The sequence below is a fragment of the Octopus bimaculoides genome, unplaced genomic scaffold (assembly GCF_046866305.1).
Source record: "Octopus bimaculoides isolate indiv1 unplaced genomic scaffold, ASM4686630v1 contig76, whole genome shotgun sequence".
Classification (NCBI taxonomy): Eukaryota; Metazoa; Mollusca; class Cephalopoda; order Octopoda; family Octopodidae; genus Octopus; species Octopus bimaculoides.
Window position 1 is genome coordinate 33,940 of NW_028315326.1, and position 18,561 is coordinate 52,500.

Sequence of the window (18,561 nt, forward strand, 5' to 3'; positions counted from 1 at the left end):
CCGACGTGATTCGAACACGCAGCCCGCTGAGCTACAATACCAACCTATAACTGGTGAACCCCGACTAAAGAACAAATACGGCCATGGAAACTGAATTACGTATTACCAACATCAACAAGCGCGGTTTTTATCTCGCCTCTGTTAGAGTGGATTTTTCCACTCACGATAAACAGACAAGAATTACAGCCTGCGACTTTCCAATTGTGTACTTAAAAAAAAAACTTGGTATAAAACTCTCACGTGTTCTGACTTTCTATCTGCTGTGATATCTCACATACATATAGACGGCCTGTCTTTTATTATGTTCTTATATGTCGCATTCACACTCTCACATACACATACATCTTTTATGCCACACTAAATAACTCTTGTTATTCATTTCATACGGTTGTCTTTTCTATCGTCTCATTACTGGTATTTACGAAATCTATGTTATCGAAGTATAACATTATTTGTATATCATCATTGATATATATTTTGTATTCGACCGTGTGACACGTTTAAATAAAAGGAGTCCTCTGTTTTTCCATTCGTCACCATTTGTCCTTTTGAGTTCGCACGGTCGTTCTTTCATCTTGGGTTAAGAAAATTTTTCTTCGAGGTTTTCGCTAATGGCCGTACAGAGATTTGTCTGTCGACCGTCTGTAAAAAGCGCACCTCTTCAACCATCATCAACGAACAGCCTTTTCACCACCAGCTTCGTTCAACCAAGATTACCACCGTGACGACAACAATTACTACTACCAACTACAAGCATTCCTCCCGACGTCGCCAAGTTTCAACAGGACATTCTATCTCCTTGTGGGACTCTTGTACGAACTGGATTTTTTCTCTACAGACACTTTCACTTGTTCTGTGTTTTCACTTACACACACACTAGTGCACTCATATATTTTCTTTCCTTTCAGGGAAAACAAACAATCAGACTTTTACATTGCGTGATTCCAGTTTCCTGGACAGTTGTCATCATGGTTGTTTTGTCATTGTCATTTCATTTGTACATTGCATGCATGTATCACACGAGTGTACATTTCATTTCTTTCATTTTTCTTTGTGTGTGTTTTGTGCTACATCTTGTGGGTGGTTTTCAGTGGCCATCCTGCCTCAGGCGTTCTAACAGATTTCATATTATCGTGCGTTTCCGCACTGGCAAGGTAGCCCTGTAGTAACGCCGTGCGCATGCGTGGAATTAAACAACCAAGCGTTCCCGCTTCTATTCTATCTCTTTCTCGGTCGGCCGGCCATGAGCATGGACGTGTCAAGCAGTGTCTCCAACATTCCAACCTGGAGACAGTCTCTTTCTTGCTGGCCAGCAATAGAGCATGGACGTGTTTAGCTGTCACTCTCCATCTTTCGGAGTTACACTCGACAGCTCGCTTACATCTACATAACAATGTCCCAACAACTATGCTCACACACACAGAAGCTGTAACAATAAACAAGAGCTAAAGATATATATATTTACCACCTGAATAAATGTTGTTTAGGTTGATAGTCCGGAGTTCAGCATTCCGTTATATTCTTAATATTATATAGGAAAGTCAGGTATACATCTAATGATGGATAACCCACTTTCCTATAAGGTCATACAGGATCTCTGTCTAGTAGCTAGATCACTTTTAGTAAATGTTGATTTAACCCCTCCCCTTAACATTTCTGGCTTTCTCCATAAGTCAGGAAAAAAATCTATTCGTTTTGAGGACAGGGAGTCGCTTCTTGTATATCTGTATATATAGTTGTATTGATATTTTCTCTTGTAGAAATAGCAGTCAAATCCCTTTAAATCACACATTATACTGGGTAATGTCTGAAGGAAATATCTATAGTGTGACTCAGCTTGTTAGAAATAACGTCCAAATCTCCCTCTGACATTAAACATAGGAGATGAAAGAGAGAGACAAAGAGAGTAGAATGAGAGAGGGAGGAGGACATATAATGAGGGAGTGAGAAAGAAGGTGCTACATGGAGGGATCGATGGAATAACTAAAAGGCTTAACAAAAAAATGAGGGGTGTTCATTAACGATGTCCTATCACCCACCCACTTCCAGTTATTGCAGGAAACAGAACTTGTACAGGTAGAATCCTACATGTCTCTACACGTCACATTGTAAATTGCAGCTTTCCACTAGAATTCGTTTGTCTTTTTTGGCTGCTGAAGTGCACTAAGCAGTTATAATGGAGGCAGTTGAATGCAGATCAATGATCAGGTTCTTTATACTTGAAAGGTCGTACACCAAATGAGACTTTTGATGAGATGAAAGAAGTTTATGGTGACGATGCACCATCATACGACATAGTCAAGCACTAGCATCACCAGTTCAAATGGGGCTGGACATTGGTGGAAACAGTTGGACAACCACATTCTTTATATTCTTATCATGATTCTGCACCATCCCTCTGTACACCACTATAAATTGTATTCCTAGTTTTGCTGTTTATATCTGGTCATAACCTACACAATATACAGTTCCTGTCAGTACAGAGAGTTCTTTCGAATGGATTTTATGGCAGTTCCTGGCCTTTCTTCCTGCTTCAGTCAGTGGATTCAATTTACCCGAGGTTTTTCTAAATTAATATGTTAGTTCTCCTCCAAGGCTAGCATTGATGAACATGATGTTTTGGTACGTTTGGCCATCATACCATGAGCTGGCCTTCCCTATCTTCCTCTTCGTCCCTTCTATACTATGCCATGATTTACTCTTGTCTAGCAGGCAGATCCCATTTGCATCATTCTCTATGATGGTCTTGAGTTTTGTCACGGCTCCTTTGTCCACCCTGATCCTTTCTCTTTGACTGTCCCTGGAGAACTGCAAGCAGTAGATGAAGTACTGTATGTGTCTCTTCAATTCCGTTGGGTCACACATTTAGGACTCCTTTCTCATAACCCTTATCAAGTCCGATATCAGGATATTGAACTTAGTATCATCCACATTTGTTGTATTCTGTGGCACAGGGATCTGGAGGCCATGGGTTTGGCATAGTATGAATGGAGAATCTGAACTTTGCTATTTCTAGTTTCCATCTACAGTTGAGTGTCCAAAACATGTAGTTTGTAGTTGGGGTGCTTATTAGGGTCATCTATTGTTCGTTAACACCCTGTTAGATGGGATTAGCTATTTGCTGGATGCTCTTCATGGTGCTTGCTTCTAGTTCATAGATGTTATCTTGTGGAAGTGTTTTTACTACTTTCTTGAAATCATTAACATAGCGAGAATACATGGTTAGGATTATGGAGTTCTCTGCAGAGCGTTCTTGGAATCTCTTATCCCACCATACCATAAAGAGGTTGGCCACATGCCCTCTTCCTAGGCATATATTTTTTCATTGAACTCAAACATTTGATACTTTAGAATAACTTTGGTACTAGCAACTATCATGTAACATTTTCTCACCTGGTCATAGTTTTCTGGAGTCCTTATGCCTCTGATCCACCTTTTCCATCTGTCCATAAGGGTATTCTTGGCCATGGGGTGATGGTAGGGTGTCTACCTGTTTTCGGTTGACTGGGGCAGAAGCATGAAGAATCTTGCAAAAGCAAACACATAAACAGAGAAAATAGGTTGTGCTTTATTGAGTGACTAAATGACTAAATCTTTTTGAAGAGAGAAAACATCAGGTGAGTTTTATTTCAAATGATTGTTTTCGGGTTAGATCACAGTGACGTCAGTCTTTCTGTACAAGTAAATGTGTGCCCAAGCACATCTGCACACACACACACACTTTTACTTAGACATAGACACAGGCGTCATTGTGGCCTGACCCAAAACTGATCATTTCAAATAAAATCTCACCTGATGTTTCTTCTATTCAACAAGTATTAATCATTTCATTTAATAATGCACAACAACCAGTTTTTTTTTTTTCCTTTTCGTGTATTTAATTTGTTTATTATTTTGACCTTTTGCAATTTCTATTCATGTGTATATGCATCAATGTGTGTGCATATATGTATGAGTGTGTGCAAACAGCTGCGTGTGCATGTGTGTGTGTGTGTGGGTATGCAACACACCCATGAAGACTTGGGAAGACGAGAAGACTGCATGAAAAGAAATCTGATACACCCTCCACCCCACCAAAGAAAGGAGAAGACTTTGGAAATTGCTTTTAAATAAGAAACTCAGTCTGTCTGTCTGTCTGTCTGTCTGTCTATCTGTCAATGTATAAATATATCTATTTGTGTGTGTGTGTATATATGGTGGTGCTCCAGCATAACCACAGCTGCATGGCTGAAATGAGTAAAAGAATAAAACAATAGTATATATATGTATACAGATATACATATTTAGATACACACACACACACACACACACACACACATATATAAATACATACATATGCAATTTATATACATATATATGTATGTATGTATATATATATACATATATATATATATATATATATATATATATATATATATATATATATATATATATTAGTGCTTCCAACCTTACTTAGTGCTTCCACTATTCTGTCCGTCTCATTATAATGTCGTCAAATTCATTTCAGTTGTCCATAACAATGTCGTCAAATTCACTCAGATATTCAAGTTATTCAATTTTAATTTTTATCACATAGTCACTTATCTCTGCCTTAGATTAGCTGACCGAAAACTCTTATTTCTCAATTCTATATTTCTACCACTTACTGTCTCTATGAGACATAAATCCCAAAAGAGTATCTCTCTATTGCCCTCGTGCTCTGGCCTAACCCTCTCTCCTTTAGTCTGTCTCTCTCGATCCCACTCTCTCTCTCTCTTTTCTCCTCCTCTTTCGATTAACCCCTTGCTTCGCCAGGGCTATAAAACTAGCGCGCGCACCCCAAATTCCCCCACTAGACCTAAATACCTTTGCAGCAATGGCTGTCGTGCACCCGCCCTCTCACCCCCCCACCAGTACCGGAAGTTCCTACCTTCTCCACCGGTACCGTAAGTACTTGGCTGTCTCCCATAAACACTTCTAAAGGCTTCACGCCATTCCCCCCTACCCCCACTTAGGGTTCATCTCCTATGTAAGGTAGCGATCATATGGTGCAAAATACGATAGTGTAGTAGATGCAGGTTGAAATGAATGCTACTGATTGTTTATGAATTCTGCAAAATGCAAGCTTTCTTTTAAGGTACGTGACGCTGCTGTTCCCCGCCCCAGGGTCTCACAGGCCCATACCTCCCACACCCTCAGGGTTGGCACTCTCAACGTCGGCACACTGAAAGGTAGGTCTGGTGAGATTATTGAGATGCTTGAACGGAGATGTGTCAATATCTGCTGCCTCCAAGAAGTAAGGTGGAGAGGAGGTTCCACTAGGTTCCTCACAGGCAAAGAACACAGGTACAAGATTTTCTGGGCAGGGAACACAGACGGGGTCGGCGGCGTGGGTATACTTCTTGCAGAGAAATGGGTGGATAAGGTAATCGAGGTGGTTAGAGTATGCGATAGAATACTTAAGATTAGATTAGTCCTTCACCATGAGTTAGCAACCATTATCTCGGCCTATGCCCCTCAGCCCAGGCTACCCAACGGACAGAAAGACCAATTTTATGACACCCTCCTGCAGACTACCTTGTCCACGAATGACAGGGACCTTTTCTTTGTGGCTGGTGACTTCAATGGGCATGTTGGACAACATTCAGGGGGCTTTTATGGCGTACATGGAGGCTATGGTTTTGGTTCACGCAATGAAGAGGGAACCAGGCTGCTGGAGTTCTGTGATGCAAATGACCTTATGGTTTGCAATACTAACTTCAGGAAACCTGCCAGTCACCTAGTCACCTACCGTTCTGGCAGACACACTAGCCAAATCGACTACATCCTCACCAGGAAAAGGGAAAGATGGCTGCTTATAAAAGCCCAAACCTTTCCTGGCAAAGAATGTACCCCACAACATAGACTAGTAGTTAGTGACTTCAGGATTAGAGCTAAGTGGTTGCCCAGAAGACGACCAGCATGGAGGAGAAGGGTCTGGAAGCTCAAAGATCCTGCGAATGGACAGAGATTTAGAGACTTATTATTCAAAGCCTTTGACGAAATAGAGGGGGATATAGCTTCACATGATGTAGAAGACAACTGGAGGTTTCAACAGGACAACCTGCTGAGGGCCACTGACCAGATCTGTGGATGGTGCAAAGTCCCCTCTCGACCCAATATAATGTAGTGATGGAACAATGTTATTGACAGAGACATTAGGGAAAAGAAACAGGCTTGGAAGGACTGGAAGAACGGTGGTAGCAGGGAATTGCATCAGACTGCTAGAAGGGAAGCTAAGCGACAGGTTTATTTAGCCAGAGGGGAAGCAGAAGAGAAAAAGTTTGCCAATGTTATGTGCTGTGAGGAACAAAGACTTGAGGTATATCGTGACAACTAATTAGGGAACGAGTCACTTTAGATGAGATGCAGTTTGGGTTCGTGCCAGGGAAAAGTAACACTGATGCTATATTTCTGGTAAGACAGTTGCAGGAGAAATACCTAGCCAAAGATAAACCTCTGTACCTAACTTTTGTTGACATGGAGAAAGCCTTTGACAGGGTCCCCCGATCCCTTATCTGGTGGTCATTGAGGAGACGAGGGATAGAAGAATGGTTAGTGAGAGCTGTGCGAGCCATGTACAGAGACGCTGTCAGTAAGGTGAGGGTTGGCAACGAGTACAGTGAAGAATTCCGGGTAGAGGTAGGAGTCCACCAAGGTTGAGTCCTCAGGCCCCTCCTATTTACAATAGTCCTCCAGGCGATAACAGAGGAATTCAAGAGGGGATGCCCGTGGGAGCTCCTCTATGCTGATGACCTTGCACTAATTGCTGGGTCACTATCAGAACTAGAGGAGAAGTTTCAGGTGTGGAAGCAAGGATTAGAATCGAAGGGCCTTAGAGTCAACCTAGCTAAAACCAAAGTCCTAATAAGTAGGAAGGTAGACAAAACCACAAAGCCCTTCAGGTAGATGGCGCTGCTCGATCTGTAGAAAAGGCGTAGGTAGAAACTTTATAAGATGTACCCAGTGGAAGCTATGGACACATAAGATGTGCAGCAATATCAAAGGTAGGTTAACTAGGAAGTTAGTTTTTATATGTGGCAGATGTTCAGGAGCAATACTATAAGACCCAAGTTAAAAACATTCCCAACAATTCAATTTCTCTGGTTGACATTAACACACCTACCCCCAATAGGGACCTTAATTCCCACATTTTAGAGCTCCATGAGCAAAATACTTTTTATATGTTCCATAAGACTGGAATTTTGGAATCTGTGCATAAAGATCAGTAGTATGGGAAATATGTGGCATGATTAGAATTTTTTATGGTGTGTAAAGAGGGAAAGAACCCTCATCTGCAATTTTGATGAAATTCGAATCATAGGTATTCCAGTTCCTTACAGAAAATATAACAGAAAAGTCTCATTCTTCAATTGCATGTAACATGGGCAACGCTGGGTATCTCTGCTAATATATATATATATATATATATATATATATATATATGAATGCATACATATATACATGTGTGTGTGTGAAATATAAATATATATATATATATATATATATATATATATATATATATATATATATACATATATATACACATACATATATAGGCTGGTCGTATAAAAGAACACATAAAACCTAAAGGAAACTGAAAATGAAATAATCTAATTTAATGAGGGTTTTCGAAGGGATCATAAATAAATGGCTCTAGATACACATAAAAGGCATCTATAAATTACTCTTGCAATTTGGAAAATTAAGGGAAACATGAACCCTAAAGAGACCGATAGAATAAGGAATAAATTGTGGTGGTTGATTTCTTTGACTAAAAATTCTTCAAGGCTGTGCCCCAGCATGGCCGCAGTCAAACGAGTGAAGCAAGTAAGAGATAAAAGATATGTGTGTGTGTTTGTGTACAACTGGGTTATGAAAGACATAAAAGTGTTTTTGCGAAGGACATTGAATCCGTATGCATAGTTCATGGCACCCAAGTGATGTCAAGACATTTCAACAGAACAGGAAAACAGTTTCTGACAGATGCAAAAGTTTCACAGGAATTCATTAACTCAACATTGACTAAAGAGTGTTGATTGAAATATGTGTTATGTTTAAAGATGTATTATATTTAATAGGTTTCTGTACACAGACATGCAAAGACCTTTGCTGTGTAGATTCTCTCAGGAAGGGAATTCTCCTTACAGGAAATGCTTGTGAGAAGCCCCCCTCCACTGGGCTATATATACCTGTCTGCATAGATATGTATAATTATGTGTGTGTGTGTGTGTGTGTGTGTGTGTGCATCATCATCATTTAAGGGCTGCCATATGCCACACCACCAGATACTTTAAGCATTTCAGTGGTGATTCTTGAGGGGCCAGGGGCTTTCCTGGTCTTCATACGTCTCGTGGTTTTATCTACCATGCTGCTGTCTATTCGGATTGCTGGTCCCTCTGTTGGATCCACATTAGAGAGACTCTCCTGTACACACACACACACACACATTTATATGTGTGTGTGTGTATGTCCAGATGCATGGCTCAGTAGTCAGAGCATCGGTTCCACAATCATGAGATAGTGAGTTCGATTCCCAGAGTGGGCTGTGTGTTGTGTCCTTGGGCAAGACACTTTATTTCACATTGCTCCAGTTTGCCTTTCCGTTGGATAAAATCGGTGGTGTGGAGAGGGATGGTTTGCTTGCCTAGCCCGAGGGGTGGGGGTCATTCGATAGCTAAAACCGTGCAAAGTGAATTGTGACCAGTGATGTGTAGCAACATTGGATAGTCTTGTCGGTCACGTGATCGGTCCGTTTGTATGCATGTATGTATGAATGTGTGTGTGTGTGGGTGTGTGAAAAGTCCACTTTCTGTTCTGCTATGGGGGTGGACAGTTTGCCATAGGACGGCACCAGGCTGTGTTAGCCACATTGCATTGGTTTCTATGGCTGGATACCCTTCCAGATGCCAACCACTTCATAGAAGTGCCTTTAACATGGCTCCACCGAGTCACTTGCAAGATGAAGACGTCTCAACAGGAAGGGATGAGTAGCACTGAGGGAGATGGGTTTGTGCCAATTGAGAGGTGAATGTATAATAGGGAGCAGATTAGAGTTAGGGGTCATATTGTAGGAGATACTTGGCTGTCCCCGTTTGAAAGATTGAGAGAAATAAATGGCAGGGGAGATGTGTGATGGGACATATTCTTAAGGGACAGCGGGAGAGAATATAAATGAAATGAAGGACATACCAAGGATTGGACAGGGTGAGTGGACAGAGGAGATCAAGGGGTAGGGGTGATTCATGAGAGTATGAAGAGAGACAGATGGAGATATGAAGAATGTAGCAGGTGATGGTGAGGGATATAGGGGCAGCTCAGGGGGCCAGGGTAGGTTTGTGAGGGCATTGAGAGTGAGTGAATGTGATGGGGGAGAGGAGCATGCAGAGGGGGGGGGGGAATGATCATGGGTGGAAGAAAGGAAGGAGTTGGAATAGTGTGTTGTGGTGGGGGAGGTGAGGGAACAGATTGTATTGGGGCAAGGCATAAACATAAACGGCTTACCTCTACGTATATATTTACTGGTTTCAAATTTTGGCACAAGGCCAGCAATAAATGGGAGAGGGTTAAGTTGATTACATCAGTCCCAGAGTTCATTGAACCTAAATGTGAACCTTGCTGGAATTAGAACTCAGAACATCAAGTCGAACGAAATGCACCAAGCATTTTGCCTGGTGTGCTAACGATTCTGCTGCCAGCTCACCTTACACACACACACACACACACACACACACACACACACACACATGTACATATGTAGATATATACATAAAAGCACATAGATATAGACAGGTATCTATATATTGATACATACATATATATGTGTGTGTGTGTATGAATATAAATATAATTTTATATATCTATATATACACACCTTTGTATATATATATACTTACTACGTATGTACATACATAGACTTACTATGCGGGTGGTTGATTCAATTCTGAGCAAGAGAAAAGATTTATGAAATTCATGGACAATACATTGTTTTTTGATTTTGTAAGCATGTCAATGGGGGGGTTAGACATATGGAATTCAAAACAGGGGCCGAATGTTGCTGCTGGAAAGATGGTGGATAATCTTGCAGCTGTCTACAAAGTCAGTTTTGCTGGACATCACCAACCTACGCATACACACACACAGAGTTGAGTGAGGGAAATCTCTGTATGGTTGTAAGACCAGCTATAAATAGTAGCTACATAACCCTCAAATACAGAAATATGCAAATATACTGAAACACACATATAGCATATGTGTGTGTGTGTGTAACATAACACATTTATGTGTGTGTGTAACATAACGTGTGTGTGTGTGTAACATAACACTATGTGTGTGTATGTTAGTGTATGTGTGTGTGCACCCCCAGTTTGAAATTCACCAGTTTACTTCTACAAACTTCAGTCTGACATTTCAAATCAGGATAGAAATTGTTGAAATATTTGCAAAAAACCCAAAATAAAGAAACAGGTTAGAAATTCATTGTTGCAGAACCGAATAAGAGAGCAGAGTGTGTAAGCCAATATTATCTTGAATAACATCGATGGACAACGTGACTGCCATCTTAGGTGAGGTAGGATCATTTCACTGTATCAGTTTACCCCAGGCGTTTCCATTTATTGTCTCGTTTAAGAAAGGTGATCTTGAATAAAGTTAAGGATTGTCAACCTTGATGGTTGTGGTGGTGACTGTGGTAGTGGTGTGTGTGTGTGATATTGTTGGTGTTGTTGTTGCTGTCATGTCATTTCCCCCAAGCTTGTTGATCAAGTCAGTGAATGCTAGCTACAAATTTGTTGTTCTGCGTGTGATTTGAGTGAGGTTTAGCTACTTTTTCTAATAGTCCATGATGGTAGCAAATTGACAGCTTTGTAGTAATTGTTCTGGCTGTCTGTGCCCTGAGATCAAATTCTGCTGAAATCAGATTTACTTTTCATTCCTTCAGGATCACTAAATAAAATACAAGACATACCTACCTCACCATGGCACTGCTCTCATTCCATTAAGGGCCCAAGGCAAGGCATTTGACTAAATTGTGGAGGTGGCCAGAGTAGAAATTGGCAACGTGGTGTTGACATTGGTGATAGTGGTGGTGGTCATGGTACCTGTCAGAGGGACAGGTTGGTATTAGTCTAGTTATAGCAGTTTAGCCCCAACTCAGCCCTGATCCATCAAATCTAGAAGCCAAGACATTCCAGCCATGACGTACTATTTGGACTAACTTTACACAGCATCTCGCCAGACTGGAAAATATTAAGTACCAGTAATATGTTGGTACTATTCTGCTCACGTAATTTTTGAGGTTTTGGGGTACTGAGTTAAGTTATGGACACTGCGTTACATTTTCTGAATAATTAGCTTGCATTATGTGAATTTCAAACTGGGGGTGCACACACACATACGTGTTATGTTACGCACACACGTGTTATGTTACACACACACATACACACACACATATGCTATGTGTGTGTTTCAGTATCTTTGCTTATTTCTGTATTTGAGGGTTATGTAGCTACTATTTATAGCTGGTCTTACAACCATACAGTAATTTCCCTCATTGAACTCTGTGTGTGTATGCGTACGTTGGTGATGTCCAGCAAAACTGACTTTGTAGACAGCCACAAGATTATCCAGGGGCACTGGCAACGCTCTCGCTCGAAAATCCTACGGAGGCTAGTCAGGCGGTACTGGTGACGGCCGTGCTCAAAATGGTGTATTTTATGTGCCACCCACACAAGAGCCAGTCCAGGGGCACTGGCAACGATCTCGCTCGAAAGTCCTTACACATGCCGTGGGCACAAGTGCCAGAAAGGCGATGCTGGGCACAGGTGCCATCACAAATTCACTTTCGCTTGCCCCAATAAGTCTTCGCAAGCTGAGTTTCGTGTCCAATTTAACTCGATTTCGATTTCACTTGCCTCAATAGATCTTCGAAAGTGGTGTTTAGTGTCCAATTTAACTCGATTTCGATTTCACTTGCCTCAACAGGTCTTCGCAAGTGGAGTTTGGTGTCCAATGAAGGAAGGTACGCATAAGTGGACTGGCTGAGGCCTTAGATTTAGGTCTCACTTGGCTTGCCGTGTCTTCTCACGCACAGCAAATTTCCAAAGGTCTCGGTCAGAAGTCATCGCCTCGGTGAGGTCTAAAGTTCGAAGGTCGTGCCTCACCACCTCATCCCAGGTCTTCCTGGGCCTACCTCTTCCACAGGTTCCCTCAGCTGCTAGGGTGTGACACTTTTTCACGCATCTATCCTCATCCATTCTCGTTATATGACCATACCAGCGCAGTCGTCTCTTTTGCACACCACAACTGATGCTTCGTAAGTTCAACTTTTCTCTCAAGGTACTGATACTCTGTCGAGTATGCACACTGACATTACACATCCATTGGAGTATACTGGCTTCATTCCTTGCAAGCCTACGCATGGCCTCAGCAGTCACAGCCCATGTTTTACTGCCATGAAGCATGGCTGTTCATACACATGCGTCATACAGTCTGCCTTTTACTCTGAGTGAGAGGCCCCTTGTCACCAGCAGAGGTAAGAGTTCTCTCAACTTTGCCCAGGCTTTTCTTATTCTAGCAGCTACACTTTCAGCGCACCCTCCTCCACTATTAACTTGGCCACCTAGGTAGCGGAAGCTATCAACTACGTCTAGTTTTTTTCCCTGGAATGTGGCAGAAGTTGTTTTCTGTACATTTACAGTGTTTATAGCTCCTGAACATCTGCCACATAAAAAAACTAACTTCCTAGTTAACCTGCCTTTGATATTGCTGCACCCCTTATGTGTCCATAGCTTGCACTGTGTGCATCTTATAGAGTTTCTACCTACGCCTTTGCTACAGATCGAGCTGGGCCATCTACCTGAAGGGCTTTGTGTGTTGTCTACCTTCCTACTTATTAGGACTTTGGTTTTAGCTAGGTTGACTCTAAGGCCTTTCGACTCTAGTCCTAGCTTCCACAGATGAAACTTCTCCTCTAGTTCTGATAGTGACTCAGTTATTAGTGCAAGGTCATCAGCATAGAGGAGATCCCAGGGGCATCCCCTCTTGAATTCCTCTGTTATCGTCTGGAGGATTATGATAAATAGGAGGGGGTCTGAGGACAGAACCTTGGTGGACCCCTACCTCTACCCGGAATTCTTCACTGTACTCATTGCCAACCTTCACCTTACTGATAGCGCCTCTGTACATGGCTCGCACAGCTCTCACAAACCATTCTTCTATCCCTAGTTTCCTCATTGACCACCAGATAAGGGATCGGGCGACCCTGTCAAAGACTTTCTCCATGTCAACGAAAGCCAGGTACAGAGGTTTATCTTTGGCTAGGTATTTCTCCTGCAGCTGTCTTACCAGAAATATTGCATCAGTGGTGCTTTTCCCTGGCACAAACCCAAACTGCATCTCATCTAAACTGACTCTCTCCCTAATTAGTTGGGCTATGACCCTTTCCGTGACTTTCATTACCTGATCTAACAACTTAATACCTCTGTAATTATTTGTATCTAAAGCGTTACCTTTACCTTTGTAGCAGTTGACTATGGTGCTGCTACACCAGTCATTGGGTATGACTCCTTCGTGTATCACCTGATTCGTAATACGGGTGACTAGGTTGTAGCCAACACTGCCAGATATTTTGAGCATCTCTGCAGTGATTCCTGAAGGGCCAGGGGCTTTCCCTGTCTTCATACTCTTAATCGCTTTATCTACCATGGTACTGTCAATTCGGATAGCTGGTCCCTCTGTTGGATCGGCATTCAGTAAACTTTCTTTCTCCTATTCATTCTCTTTATTGAGCAACCTTTCATAGTGGCTTCTCCATATTAAATATATAAGGGCTAGTATACTTTCATGCCTCATGGCATTCATCAGATGTACACAGTGAATGTATAATTGGGAGCAAGGTAGAGATAGGGGTCGTATTGTAGGAGATATTTGGCTGTCCCCGTTTGAACGATTGAGAAAAATAAATGGCAGGGGAGATGTGTGATGGGACATATTCTTAAGGGACAGTGGGGGAGAAAATATAAATGAAATGAAGGACATACCAAGGATTGGACAGGGTGAGTGGACAGAGGAGATCAAGGGGTAGGGGTGATTCATGAGAGTGGGAAGGGAGACAGATGGAGATGTGGAGAGTGTAGCAGGTGATGGTGAGGGATATAGGGGCAGCTCAGGGGGCCAGGGTAGGTTTGTGAGGGCATTGAGAGTGAGTGTATGTGATGGGGGAGAGGAGCATGCAGAGGGGGGGGATGATCATGGGTGGAAGAAAGGAAGGAGTTGGAATAGTGTGTTGTGGTGGGGGAGGTGAGGGAACAGATTGTATTGGGGCAAGGCATAAACATAAACGGCTTACCTCTACGTATATATTTACTGGTTTCAAATTTTGGCACAAGGCCAGCAATAATGGGGAGGGGTTAAGTTGATTACATCAGTCCCAGAGTTCATTGAACCTAAATGTCAACCTTGCTGGATTAGAATTCAGAACAACAAGTCGAACGAAATGCACCAAGCAATTTGCCTGGTGTGCTAACGATTCTGCTGCCAGCTCACCTTACACACACACACACACACACACACACACACATGTATATATGTAGATATATACATAAAAGCACATAGATATAGACAGGTATCTATATATTGATACATACATATATATGTGTGTGTGTGTATGAATATAAATATAATTTTATATATCTATATATACACACCTTTGTATATATATATACTTACTACGTATGTACATATATAGACTTACTATGCGGGTGGTTGATTCAATTCTGAGCAAGAGAAAAGGTTTACGAAATTCATGGACAATGCATTGTTTTTTGATTTTGTAAGAATGTCAATGGCGGGGTTAGACATATGGAATTCAAAACAGGGGCCGAAGGTTGCTGCTGGAAAGATGGTGGATAATCTTGCAGCTGTCTACAAAGTCAGTTTTGCTGGACATCACCAACCTACGCATACACACACACAGAGTTGAGTGAGGGAAATCTCTGTATGGTTGTAAGACCAGCTATAAATAGTAGCTACATAACCCTCAAATACAGAAATATGCAAATATACTGAAACACACATATAGCATATGTGTGTGTGTGTTACATAACACATGTATGTGTGTGTGTAACATAACACGTGTGTGTGTGTGTAACATAACACGTATGTGTGTGTATGTTAGTGTATGTGTGTGTGTGCACCCCCAGTTTGAAATTCACCAGTTTACTTCTACAAACTTCAGTCTGACATTTCAAATCAGGATAGAAATTGTTGAAATATTTGCAAGAAACCCAAAATAAAGAAACAGGTTAGAAATTCATTGTTGCAGAACCGAATAAGAGAGCAGAGTGTGTAAGCCAATATTATCTTGAATAACATCGGTGGACAACGTGACTGCCATCTTAGGTGAGGTAGGATCATTTCACTGTATCAGTTTACCCCAGGCGTTTCCATTTATTGTCTCGTTTAAGAAAGGTGATCTTGAATAAAGTTAAGGATTGTCAACCTTGATGGTTGTGGTGGTGACTGTGGTAGTGGTGTGTGTGTGAGATATTGTTGGTGTTGTTGTTGCTGTCATGTCATTTCCCCCAAGCTTGTTGATCAAGTCAGTGAATGCTAGCTACAAATTTGTTGTTCTGCGTGTGATTTGAGTGAGGTTTAGCTACTTTTTCTAATAGTCCATGATGGTAGCAAATTGACAGCTTTGTAGTAATTGTTCTGGCTGTCTGTGCTCTGAGATCAAATTCTGCTGAAATCAGATTTACTTTTCATTCCTTCAGGATCAATAAATAAAATACAAGACATACCTACCTCACCATGGCACTGCTCTCATTCCATTAAGGGCCCAAAGCAAGGCATTTGACTAAATTGTGGAGGTGGCCAGAGTAGAAATTGGCAAGGTGGTGTTGACATTGGTGCTAGTGGTGGTGGTCATGGTACCTGTCAGAGGGAAAGGTTGGTATTAGTCTAGTTATAGCAGTTTAGCCCCAACTCAGCCCTGATCCATCAAATCTAGAAGCCAAGACATTCCAGCCATGACATACTATTTGGGCTAACTTTACGCAGCATCTCGCCAGACTGGAAAATATTAAGTACCAGTAATATGTTGGTACTATTCTGCTCACGTAGTTTTTAGGTTTTGGGGTAGTAAGATTTGGCAAGAGAAATCGAAATTTGATGGCACCTGTGCCCACCGTCGCCATTCTGGCGCTTGTGCCCGCGGCATGCCTAAGGACATTCGAGCCAGATTGTTGCCAGTGCCCTTGGACTGGCTCTTGTGCAGGTGGCACATAAAATACATCATTTTAAACGTGGCCATTGCCAGTACCACCTGACTGACCTTCATAGGATTTTCAAGCGAGATCGTTGCCAGTGCCCCTGGACTGGCTCTTGTGCGGGTGGCACATAAAATACACCATCTTGAGCATGGCCGTTGCCAGTACCGCCTGACTGGCCTTCTTGCCGATGACATGTAAAACCACCCACTACACTCTCTGAGTGGTTGGCGTTTAGGAAGGGCATCCAGCTGTAGATACTCTGTCAAATTCTGTGCGTGAAAAAAACCAGCAAGCCAAGTGAGATCTAAATCTAAGGCCTCAGCCAGTCCACTTAGGCATACCTTCCTTCATTGGACACTAAACTCCACTTGCAAAAATCTGTTGAGGCAAGTGAAATCGAGATCGAGTTAAATTGGACACGAAACTCAGCTTGCGAAGACTTATTGGGGCAAGCAAAAGTGAATTTGTGATGGCACCTGTGCCCAGCATCGCCTTTCTGGCACTTGTGCCCACGGCATGTGTAAGGACTTTCAAGCGAGATCGTTGCCAGTGCCCCTGGACTGGCTCTTGTGTGGGTGGCACATAAAATACACCATTTTGAGCGCGGCCGTCACCAGTACCGCCTGACTAGCCTCCGTAGGATTTTCGAGCGAGAGCGTTGCCAGTGCCCCTGGATAATCTTGTGGCTGTCTACAAAGTCAGTTTTGCTGGACATCACCAACGTACGCATACACACACAGAGTTCAATGAGGGAAATTACTGTATGGTTGTAATACCAGCTATAAATAGTAGCTACATAACCCTCAAATACAGAAATAAGCAAAGATACTGAAACACACACATAGTATATGTGTGTGTGTAACATAACACGTGTGTGCGTAACATAACACGTATGTGTGTGTGCACCCCCAGTTTGAAATTCACATAATGCAAGCTAATTAATCAGAAAATGTAACGCAATGTCCATAACTTAACTCTGTACCCCTCAAATACAGAAATACGCAGAGACACTGAAACACACACATAGCATATGTGTGTGTGTAACATAACACATGTATGTGTGTGTGTGCACCCCCAGTTTGAAATTCACCAGTTTACTTCTATAAAGTTCAGTCTGACATTTCAAATCAGGATAGAAATTGTTGAAATATTTGCAAGAAACCCAAAATAAAGAAACAGGTTAGAAATTCATTGTTGCAGAACCGAATAAGAGAGCAGAGTGTGTAAGCCAATATTATCTTGAATAACATCGATGGACAACGTGACTGCCATCTTAGGTGAGGTAGGATCATTTCACTGTATCAGTTTACCCCAGGCGTTTCCATTTATTGTCTCGTTTAAGAAAGGTGATCTTGAATAAATTTAAGGATTGTCAATCTTGCTGGTCTTGACGGTTGTGGTGGTGATTTTGGTAGTGGTGTGTGTGTGTGTGTGATATTGTTGGTGTTGTTGTTGATGTCATGTCATTTCCCCCAAGCTTGTTGATCAAGTCAGTGAATGCCAGCTAGAAATTTATTGTTCCACGTGTGATTTGAGTGAGGTTTAGCTACTTTTTCTAATTGTCCATGATGGTAGCAAATTGACAGCTTTGCAGTAATTGTTCTGGCTCTCTGTGTTCTGAGATCAAATTCTGCTGAAATCAGATTTACTTTTCATTCCTTCAGGATCAATAAATAAAATACAAGACATACCTACCTCACCATTGCACTGCTCTCATTCCATTAAGGGCCCAAGGCAAGGCATTTGACTAAATTGTGGAGGTGGCCAGAGTAGAAATTGGCAAGGTGGTGGTGACATTGGTGCTAGTGGTGGTGGTCATGGTACCTGTCAGATGGAAAGGTTGGTATTAGTCTAGTTATAGCAGTTTAGCCCCAACTCAGCCCTGATCCATCAAATCTAGAAGCCAAGACATTCCAGCCATGACGTACTATTTGGACTAACTTTACACAGCATCTCGCCATACTGGAAAATATTAAGTACCAGTAATATGTTGGTACTATTCTGCTCACGTAATTTTTAGGTTTTGGGGTACTGAGTTAAGTTATGGACACTGCGTTACATTTTCTGATTAATTAGCTTGCATTACGTGGATAAATGTGTATATACATACATGTAATCATATATAGGTAAATATATATATATATATATATATATATATATATATGCATACATAAATATATACGTAAATATATATATATATGTATGTATGTATGTATTTACATGTATATATGTGTGTGTTTGTGTGCGTGTGTGCGTGTATGCAAATAATATA

The 18,561-nt window shown here is 41.7% G+C and overlaps 1 protein-coding gene across 3 annotated transcripts in view; it reads right to left on the bottom strand.

The window, feature by feature from the left end:
* LOC149129287 (uncharacterized) overlaps nt 1-18,370 on the bottom strand; it is a 39,938-nt gene extending 21,568 nt beyond the window's left edge. The window contains exons 1-3 of one of the 3 annotated variants that reach the window (XM_089346617.1): nt 17,985-18,370; nt 15,823-15,951; nt 3,394-3,526 (exon numbers count right to left, since the gene is read on the bottom strand). In XM_089346617.1, the coding sequence (XP_089202743.1) occupies nt 3,394-3,401 (8 nt within the window). In that variant the 5' untranslated portion in view covers nt 3,402-3,526; nt 15,823-15,951; nt 17,985-18,370. Of the gene's footprint in view, nt 1-3,393; nt 3,527-15,822; nt 16,399-17,984 lie in introns of those variants that run through there. The other 2 variants (XM_089346618.1, XM_089346619.1) reach the window with 2 other exon arrangements.
* Between the last annotated feature and the right edge of the window lie 191 nt (nt 18,371-18,561).